General features: G+C 44.6%; 1 protein-coding gene across 1 annotated transcript; it reads left to right on the forward strand.

The window, feature by feature from the left end:
• Positions 1-4,345: 4,345 nt before the first annotated feature.
• Positions 4,346-4,789, forward strand: LOC136465868 (uncharacterized). Its single transcript, XM_066464437.1, has 2 exons — positions 4,346-4,525; positions 4,622-4,789. The coding sequence occupies exons 1-2, from the start codon at positions 4,346-4,348 to the stop codon at positions 4,787-4,789; spliced, it is 348 nt and encodes a 115-aa protein (XP_066320534.1).
• The last annotated feature ends 5,999 nt before the right edge of the window (positions 4,790-10,788 follow it).

A 10,788-nucleotide genomic window follows, 5' to 3' on the forward strand; every position in this document is an offset into this window, starting at 1 on the left:
CCGCTCTACCCCTCGAGCGGCTCTGGTAAGTGTTAGATTCTTGGGGGAATGCTAGTTTTCAAGGAACAATACCGGTTCCTCTAGTACGACCAGGGTGCTCCTCAGTTCTGAGTGCTTGGGTGAGCACATCTTTCTCCCTATTAGAAGTGCGAGTCCCTTGCCTCACCTCCTCAGTTACCTGGGAGATCCTCTGGATGAGTTCGCTCATGGGTTGATTTGAGGAGCTAAAGCTCCCATCCTCGGCGTGCCGTACATTTCTCCCCATATAGTATAATACCGATCTAGGCTCCCAATCGGTGGTCTCAACCTAAACGCCTTCCTCAGCAAGGCGATTCATCTTTTGAAGTTCTGCTTCAAATTCTGGCATCTTTTTGGCGTAGCCACGAGAGCCGAGATGATGAGGATTCGTCGCTTTCTGTGAATTCTCCTTATTCTTCCTGCTCAGTTCTAAGTACTCCTCGGATAACCTGTATTCCTTGAAATCCTGCCAGGAGTCCTTCTGCTCGCTAAACTCTCCACCATCGAAATCTAGCTCTTTATTTTGGAGGACAAAATTCTTGTACAATGTCCCCTTAAAATTCTTGAAGCATGTCCCCATGATTTCTTTTGTTTTTTTCTTGACTAACTCCCTATCATACTCGGCTAGGAAAGTGAAATACTCTGGGATCTTGACATCCCATATGTAATCCTTCTCGCTTTCGGGAACCCTCCACCGTTCATCATCTTTCTCAATCCACTTCCTGTACTTAATCGGGATGAAGTCCTAACAAGTAACCCGAGGATAGTCTTGTATTTGGTCAAAGCTATAGGTGGTGAGAGTGGATCCCCGAATTCATCGAACTCAGTAATGTGCCAGTGTGCATTTCTACCAATAGGAATCTTTGACACGCCTCGCTTGGATCTGGCCTTCCTGCTACTCTAACCCTCTGGCTCCTCGGCTGGCAGAGGCTCCTGCTAGAGACACTAAGTAAGCTATGACCCTCTCAATTGATTAGCGTGAGTGGCTACATAGTGACATGATACCAAAGTTACCTGGCCATCTTGGTCATTTTGTCCTAGATCGAGCAGGCCGGACGGGGTCCATGGCTGCTCATTCTCACTGACCTGATTGACATTGTCACCGTTTGTCAGATCATGCGGCTCTCCCGTCCCAGCGATATCAGCCGCTTCTTGTTGCCGATCAGTTCTTCAGTGATGGGGTAACAGGCAACGATGAGTCATGGCTGTGACACGATCGTGGTTAGTTTTGGCCACGGACAACTACTAATAGCATATGTTCATATATATATATATAATATGTTTAATGCAAAGTCTAATAATAAGTCCACATACAACAAAGTCAAATAATAGCATATGTTCACCTAGAACAAATTCATTGTTTGATTGACTACATACAACAAAGTCCACCTACTCTTCTACGAAACTAAGCCTACATCAACTTCCAAATAAGAAAAGCGATGACCATTGCCATAAATAAAAGCATGATATCTTTCCAAGACCAAGGAGCAATTCTCCTAATCTTCACTTCTCCGGCGGGTGGCTTCTCTTCGATCTCCAGTGCCAGCGGATGGCCATGGTTTGCAAGGTAGGCCGAATGACTAGTAGGCCCTTAAAGCTTCAGCTTCTGTGTTGTATTTTTTGTACAAATTACTAGGGTAGCGATTGACTTGAGCATAGCAATCTTCCCAGGTTCGATAAATCCCAGGCATGTGACCAACATGCACTACATACCATGCCATGGTTGCCTATACATTTATGTAAATTATGTTGTCATTCAAACATGATGTATTCTTATACAATTTAATATATTTATGAATAACACACGACCATTGCATAGATAGGAGTGTTTGGAAAATAGCTATTCACGTGCCTTAGTAATAGTTGTTAGATGTAGGAAAGATATAAAGAATATTTTTTATTTGTTAAAAACCAAATGATGATTTAGAGAGCTAGTTTAAGACTTTTGGATATACTCCTAGAGATGTCTAAGAGTCTTCAGTCTCACTATAAATCCCGCAACCATCGGCGCGAGGTTCTTTCACAAGTATCAGTGCAGGTAAGCATCTTTCCAAGTTAGTGATACTTTGATCTGAAACTTACATGGTTGGTAGGGGCAAATATGCATATCATACTATCCCAGGAAAGTGACATGCAAAAACTCATAATAAGATAGGATTGTTGGAAAATATTCCCAGTTTAATGCACAAGGCTACATAACTATGTATTACTTGTAATCTTACATAAGTTAATAATTATGCATCTTTATGCTGATAGCATGGAGAATTCCATGACAAGTTTGGACATATATTAGTTCTATAGGTCTAAAGTATATATACTCCATCCTCACATCCAAAAACATTGAGCATCGGTGGCACAGTTCCAAAAACATTGAGTACCCGCCTGATGGGAGCGCAGTTGCAATTGCAAGCTACGAGGTGAGGCCAGCCATTGGTTTCACATATGTATCCAGCCAAGCTCCAATGATGCACAAGATGGTTTCATAGAGAAAACGTAAGTTTGTTTCACAGAGAAAATGCAAGTACACTGAAAACAAACTACCATTAACGTTCAGAGAGCAATTTCTAGCAAGTATTACGAGTCCCTGCTATGTTTATCCTGGTAACCAAAAATAAAATTACGCTTTTGTTCTTATCAGTATACTGATGAATAGAGCTGAGCAACGTGCTACTAAGTAACAATGTACTACTTACTAGCAATGCGTCCAGAAACACAAAGAAATAGATAGCACACACTGTGTTGCAAACCTAGGTTCTAGCATTCATAGCTGCATGATCAAACTGTATGACAGCACACACTGCATGATCAAACTAATTCAAGTAAGCAGCTCTGGGACATTTCATCAGACACGTAGTAGGCAGTGAGCCACGCACTCACCGTGGGGGTGGGAAAGCAGTTGTCTGTGCGCTCCTGAAGGCCTCGATGGTGGGACGGACGGCGTGGTGCTCCGGCTTGGCACGGATGGCGCGGTGCTCCGGCTTGGGGCGGTGGACGGTGTGGGGAGGTGCTCTGGTGTGGGGAGGTACTCCGGTGTGGGGAGGCGCTCCGGCGTGGGGCGCTACTCCTACGTGGGGCGGTGCTCCAGCATGGGGCGGTGCTCCGGTGTGGGGCGGTGGATGGCGTGGGGCGGTGCTCTAGCGCGGGGTGGTGCTTCGGCGGCACGGGGGGAGGGGTTGGCGCGGGGTTGAAATGAATTGAGATAATTTCAACCTGCGCCACTTTTATAGCAGTAGCTCATCACTGCTGGTTCTGCTTGTAAACCGACAGTGATGGGGCACATCACTGCTGGGTCACTCCCCAAACCGGTAGTGATGTACTATAGCAGTTAGGTGTTAAGTAGGATAAGTTTTCGTTTTCTTTCAAACTCCTCCTACTGGCGCAATGGTTAAAACCCCTCAACATAGCCCCCGAGACCCGTGTTCGAGTCCCAGACGGCCTAAATTTTTTTGTTCTATTTTATAAATTATTAATTTATTTTGGGAAATAGCTCATCACTGCTGGTTTTGCTTGCAAACCAACAGTGATGGTGTACATCACTACCGGGTCATTCCCCAAACCGGCAGTGATGTTGTGTAGCAGTTAGGTTTAACTTAGGTGTTAAGTAGGATAAGTTTCCGTTTTCTTTCGAACTCCTCCTACTGGCGCAATGGTTAAGACCCCTCAACTTAGCCCCCGAGACCCGTGTTCGAGTCCCAGGCAGCCCAATTTTTTTGGTTTAATTTTATAATTTATTAAGCGGTCTAAAGGTCAAAAAGATAAAATAAATATGTTGCATCCCTAAATCAAATTGAAGCCTACAAGTTACAGAGCAACGGACAAACCATTAAGCTATCACCTGATTTCAGAAAGTTTGAAGGAATTTATTCCTTTGAGTGATTATCTGTCCCTACTTTGCGTGTAGGCCCTTCAACTCCCCGGCCACGCTGGTCGCGCGGTTCCCATATGAAGAGCCGCTGTTTTAATTACTCGGTCCATGAAGCGTGGTTCCCATGAAGAGCCCTTCAGTTTACCACGAAGAGACGCCGCGTTTACCCATCCATCGGCTGCTCGCGCCGGTTCCCAAACGCAGGCGCGCTCCGTCTTCCCAACGCAGGCGTGCTTCGTCTTCCCAACGTAGGCGCAATGGCGGTTCAACTGCGGTTCCCAACACAGGTGCGCTCCGTCTTCCGAGGGGTGCGAGTTATTGCACCGTGATAAGTTCCACCATTGACACGCCTATATAAGCCAGGCCCCTATGCACACAGTTGGCTGCCACACCACCGCGCGTTAAGAAAGGGAAGCACCGCCCTTCCCATGCACACCTCGCCCCGGCCCTTGACCCGCTGCCATGCATAATGCCTCGCCGCTTGAAGACAACATGGGCGAAGCTGAACCCATCGTCCTCACGTCGCCCCCGACGCCTCCACCAACACTGTCGTCTGAATCGGACCTCAAGGTGAACCTCGAGGATGATCTGGACCATGAGACCGCATCGGAGGAGGAACCAGAACCTCTTCCGGTGGAGGAGGTCATCTTCAACTCGTTGGAGATGGCTCGAAAGGAGGAGGAGGACCGACACCTCTGCACCATCACATAGAAGGAGACCGATGACTGCATCCTGAAGCGCGTCATCGAGATCTCCAAGGAGGAGGAGCACCACTGTGAGGAGGAGAAGCGCCGCCGCAAGGAGGAGGAGCGCCGCCATGAGGAGGAGGAGGAGCACCACCGCCAGGAGGAGACCGAGCGGCGTCTCGCGATGGATGCGGAACAGCGCCGGTGCAGGGCTGAGTGAAAGAAGCGCGAAGAGGAGCACCAGCAGCAGGGGGGCGACGCATGCGGCAGCACCGACAGTAATTAGTAGCACTAGTGATTAATCAATGTCTTAGGTCGATGTAATAATTTACTGGTGCTGAAAAAACCATGTCGTCGAATCCTTTGTTTGATCATCATCACCTTGGGTAGATACTTTGCATTGCATATGACCTCTCGTTTTATTTGCTTACATATTGGATGTTGCATTTTGTATTACCTCGTTTTGCTTACCTCGTTGTCACGAAGACCGTAGTATATGATATGCTACGTACCGGAGATCGAGGGGGCCAACAGGACCGTTGCTCTTCTAGATAATACCGTGTTGCAGCATGTCTGCCATCTATCACATCACTGTCGGGCTATTCTTTAAACTGGCAGTGATTTTCGTGTGTGGTTACAGCATAAGTAACTTATCTTTTCCACATCTTTCGAATACCTCCTACTAGCTCAACGGTTAAGACCCCACAACTTAGCCCTCGATACCCGTGTTCGAATCCCGGGTGACCCAATTTTTTTGGTTTAATTTTATAATTTATTAAGTGGTCTAAAGGTCAAAATGATAAAATAAATAAACCATGACACACATCCTATACTAGCACAGCGGTTAAGTATCTGAACTCTGTAGCCCAAGACCCGAGCTCAAACTCGAGGGCTGGCACAATTTTTTTTAATTTTTTATATATCACTGTCGGTTTTCAAAATAAACCGACAGTGATAACAAGCATCACTGTCGGTTTCTTCTCATCACTGCCGGTTTCTTGAAACCGACAGTGATGTTTATATATATTAAAAAAATCTTTTATATACTGAATAAATAGAAGCATATGTATTCCTATGTCAAAATGGCTTGAATTTTTTTGACAAGCGTGTACACCCAAATTAAGATCCCACACATGATCTTAGGTTTTTCTAATCATTTTTTTATTAATTGTATTTTTTTGTGTGCTGAATGAGACAAAAGAGGGTGAATTTCATCTTGGACCCAATAGATTTTTTCATCCACCTCCACAAAATTCTTATCCCTAGGGCACATTAGAGTCTGTGTAAAAGTTTGGCACCATTCCGGATCTTTTCGTGGGTAGACTCAGTTCAACCTATAATTAAACGGTCTCGTCGCGCGAAAATTCAATTAACCCTCATAAAGTAGTAAACCTTCTCCGGAAAATCCCAAACTTGGTGTTTCCTTCACACGTGGCACGTGCAAGCCTAAGAAAAAGTTTGAGACCAATACGACACCAGAATACCTATGAACCACAGAAACCTTGACAACCTATGTGTATAGTCATAGTTCGATGAAAGGGCACATGTACCTCTGTGAAGCATGTATACTCCGCCTAAGTTGAAATGGCTTGAAATTTTTTTTGGCAAGCATGTACACCCAAATTAAGACCTCACACAGGATCTTAGGTTTTTCTGTTCATTTTTTTATTTATTATATTTTTCTCTGTGCCAAATGAGAGAAAAGAGGGTGAATTTCATCTTGGACCCAGTAGATTTTTTCATCCACCCCCATAAAATTCTTATCCCTAGGGCACATTAGAGCCTGTATAAAAGTTTGGCACCATTCCAGATCTTTTCGTAGATAGACTCAGTTCAACCTATAATTAAACGGTCTCGTCGCGCGGAAATTCAATTAAACCTCAGAAAGTAGCAGACCATCTCCAGAAAATCCTAAACTTGGTGTTTCCTTCACACGTGGCACGTGCAAGCCTGAGAATAATTTTGAGACAAATACGACACCGGAATGTTACACGAATTACATGCATGACAATAATTAAATACACAAAGCCGTACATATTAAAATTAGAACCCAATTAAACTATGACCTTAAAAACCTAGCTAAATAAGCATTAATTACTATCGAAATCACTGTCGGGATCGATCGGGCCAAGCACACTAACATGCCTCTATAGCCATATATGGTAATTGATGTCATAGATTATGTATCCGCTTGTATCGATGAAGTCCAATGCCCTAATGAGTGCACTCTTTCGTGCCTCACAATACCAAAAGAATGGTCGGCCATAGATGTAACCTACTAAACGACCACTACCCCTGTTAGCAATCCTTATGCAGTACTGATGTCCTTCTATAGTGAGCTGGCCGAGGTTTCTATTGCAGAAGACCCAATCGTACCTGAGTTGCTCCGTAGCTTGGTCTAGAACGGCCCACAAGCCACATGCAGCATAGGTAAGGTCATGTAGCGCAATCTGCATGTGGAGAAAAAGAAAAAATTAGAGAATGTTATTACAATAATAAACAACAAATAACCACGACTCAGGTATAAGTGACCATTTTACCACATCCGCATGGTTGTAGCTCGCAAACCATTCGCTTGCTTGCGGGACGGGGATATCACCGGCATTCAAAGCAAGTGCCTTAAAGTGCGAGAAATCAGGCACATCATAGCAAATACGTCGAAGTGCCTCTAAACAAATGTGCATGGCACTTAATTGGGCGCTTATCACGTTCGGGCTCTGCATTCCTGTCCCCTGGATATGGTTCCGATGATTTGAACCCCTCACAGGGATGAAAAACTAAGTTCACACGTCCATAGCCGACCACTTGCATTAGATGCCGTGTTCTCGATGATGTCCGAGATAAAGAACCAGCTAAGTGTTGTTCACAGCCAATCTATTGGGGATATAGTCTGCGACATATATGCATGCAACAATGATATTAAACTAATTACAGTTATTTGTTAGCATCAAAAAATAAAAGATGTTGGAAAATATTTCATACAATAGCTAGAACAGGGAACCATGGAATGGCCACATTAGGAGTGAATGTCTCATCGCCAGGGTGGAAACCTGGTTCTTGTGGTGGGGGAGGTCCGTTGTTCATACCACCTGATCGATAAAATGCAAAAAAATATGAACATAAAATATATGCACAAAAAATTCTTCCAAGTAAAATGTGACAACATAATTAAATATAGATCGAATACAAGGAATAAGAATATATATAAATGTAGAATGCAAAGAAACATGAATATAAATATAGATCAAATGAATATAGATAGAATATTGGAGAAGACAACATATCAATACCATTGAAAAATACAGGAGCCATGACCAAATCACGTAGAGAGAGAGTGGATGTCTTGAGAAGTGAGAGTGAAATATGAGAAATGAGACTGAGAGAGTTCGTGGGTGGGTGGGATCGATGTATGTGGCTGGCAATTTGTTTTATATAGGGGGCATGGACATCAATGCATGTTTCTAAATAGAACCGACAGTGAAAGTTACTATCACTGTCGGTTTTTAAATAGAACCGACAGTGAAGGTGACTATCACTGCCGGTTTCTAAATAGAACCGACAGTGAAGGTGCATATATGTGAAGGATATATTTATTTAGATACTACAGTGGGAAAGTTTTAACAACAACGATATATTTATTTAGATAGTAATGAAATACATCAAAAAATTAGAAATAAGTTACATATACGATAACAAAGACCTTACACTAAAATTACATATATGATAACAAAGACATATTTGCATATAGGTCAATGTTACCATCAATGTGTATCAACACATTATAATTTAACCACCTCAGGAGCATTCTTCTAGCACCAACTTGGGTCAAACAACAGCACCAAGGTGGTCTACGAGCTATACCGGTTGGAGATGATAAGGTGGCATCGATGAATCCATGCCTCTGCTGTACAGTCCAGAGCACATCAGATTCAGCTCGGCACCACAGCGGATGTCTCTATGAACCTCGTGGCTTCTCCTATCTTCGGCGTTGCTCTATCTTCAGTAGCATTCTTCTAGTACCTCATGTGTGCACCATTTTAGTGCACTACGATGCATAACAATATCTGTGGTTTGTTGTGAGAGGAAAACATTATATCATGACTGATAAGGCCTGGCTGAAACCAACATGCATGGAGAGGCTAGCTCCTAGCCGAGGGCCATTTTATAGGGGCTAGCAGTCGTGGTACATTTTTATTTCTGAACTAAAGTTGTCGGGGTAGGTGGGAGCAGTGTTCCAATGGTTGTGGTCATGGGAGCACTATTGGCATGTGAGGAGCATGAAACATCCTCAAATTCCCACAAAGGGAAAATCCACAGAATGAATTATAATATGATGAAACCAATAGTTGATTCCATCATATTATCATATATCAGTCGATATCACTGTCATACATCATAAGATTACAAGATAAAAGGTATTACATCACTGAGGAACACACCTATTACAGAGTTAATCTAGCGGAAGTCTATCGAGTGAAGGCTCCTCCTTCATGGGCATCATCATAGTTGGCATAGTGCAGTGTAGATTCCATCTTCAAACCAAACTTGAGCATAGGCACGAGACCTCCTAATCCTTCTAAAGTCAACACCTCTGAGAAGCAGGAAATCTGCACACCGCCAGATGTGTGCAGGCCATGGTCAGCACCGATGAGCTTTAGTGGAAAAGATAAAAGTAAAACAAGGGATCTGGCGATCCTAATATTTGGCTATGGTTTGCATCCTTAGCGCATGAGAAGTAAATAAACTATAATATATTAAAGATATCTAGTTTTGACACATTCCCATCCACCCACACCCACATCCATCCATATCCATCCACTAGCCCATCCATCTCCACCATCACCACATCTCATCTTACACACTCAGGTCGATAGGCCGACTCCCTCTCGGCACTTGTCTCAATGGCCCACAGCCCCAAGGCTCACGACCGGGTAATACCCCAAACCCTGGAGGGAGGAAAGAAGGACTTATCTCCTATCTAGTTTAAGCGAAACCCAGGAAAGGTCCATAGCCGACAAGTCAGCATATGTATCGATCGATCAACCATACACTCTGCAGAGGTTGTACATACCCACAAGATTAGCCATCCTCGGAGTCTAGAATCTCCTAGGCAGAATTCTGGTCGCTTGCTAGCCTAGAACGATGACACCCTACCTCTCAGCTCTAGAACATCCCAAGTCTAGTCTGGGATGGCTGATACTGTGAGTCGTAGATAGAGCCGGGGCCGTCCGGATGTCAAGAGCTGGGTCCACAAGGCCTCCTGAAGTCTCAGAAGGGTGGGGGGGGGACTGCGCGCCCCGTACCTCCCTGCACACATTCACCTAGCAGTAGTGTCATCGCTCTACCAAGTAGTCCGACCGTCCCGCACCATATAGGGCGAGTGGGATGAAAAGGATTCCCGGTGAGTCTGAGTACTAGTAAGTCCTTAGGGATTGACCAAGCCAGAATGTCTTCATCAGGGTTTCCATTTTACGTGCCACCACAGCACCTCCACCCTGGGCTTCTCCCATCACAGGTTCACACCCAAGGCCACCCCATTTACCATTTACCCACCACAGGTATTCCATATCCAAGTGCCCAGGTAGCACTACATGGCAAGACTCGCCCTAGGCTCGTCATTATTCCAGCTCGGTCGATGCAACCCTCACTCTCCACGCACCCAAGGCACACACGCAGCACGCTCATACTCCATCGAGTCCGGCTTCCCAAGCCAAACCATTCCTAGGGGTTCACCACCAGCATCACATCCCCGATATAATGTGAAGTGGAGTTAATAATAAGTATAGTGGTGTAATATGCAAGCAAGCAGGCAAGTAAGCATATATAAGTGAGCGAATGCGCAAAGCAGGGTGACGTGGTAGAGTAGGTTGCATCAGGGTGATAATGGCTCAGGTAGTAGCATGCATCAATATACTAGCAAATGATTAAATATAAAGCACCAGCAGTTCTAGATATTTTGCAATGTCTAATAGGATTCTCTAACAGAGGGTGCTGCCATGACACCTACGATGTAGAGGTAGTAGTGGTACAATTCTCCATTTGTTGGTGTTCCATTAGCGGGGTCACCTCCTCCTGCATTGACTCCATTCCGCAGTCCTTGTCGTTGTCCACGTTCTCTTGGTCTGATCGTCAGCTACTCCACAAAGCGACATGCAAGGCAAGAGAGCACTCAACACTCGAAAAGATGACGAGATGTAGGAAATCCAATAACGCCAGCGA

Source organism: Miscanthus floridulus, chromosome 7 (genome assembly GCF_019320115.1).
Source record: "Miscanthus floridulus cultivar M001 chromosome 7, ASM1932011v1, whole genome shotgun sequence".
Classification (NCBI taxonomy): domain Eukaryota; kingdom Viridiplantae; phylum Streptophyta; class Magnoliopsida; order Poales; family Poaceae; genus Miscanthus; species Miscanthus floridulus.

Excerpts from the sequence above, each read along its gene's own strand:
- LOC136465868 (XM_066464437.1), top strand. The coding sequence starts at position 4,346 with ATGCATAATGCCTCGCCGCTTGAAGACAACATGGGCGAAGCTGAACCC. Across the intron at positions 4,526-4,621 it reads AACCTCTTCCGGTGGAGGAG|CGCGTCATCGAGATCTCCAA; the intron begins GTCATCTTCAAC and ends TGCATCCTGAAG.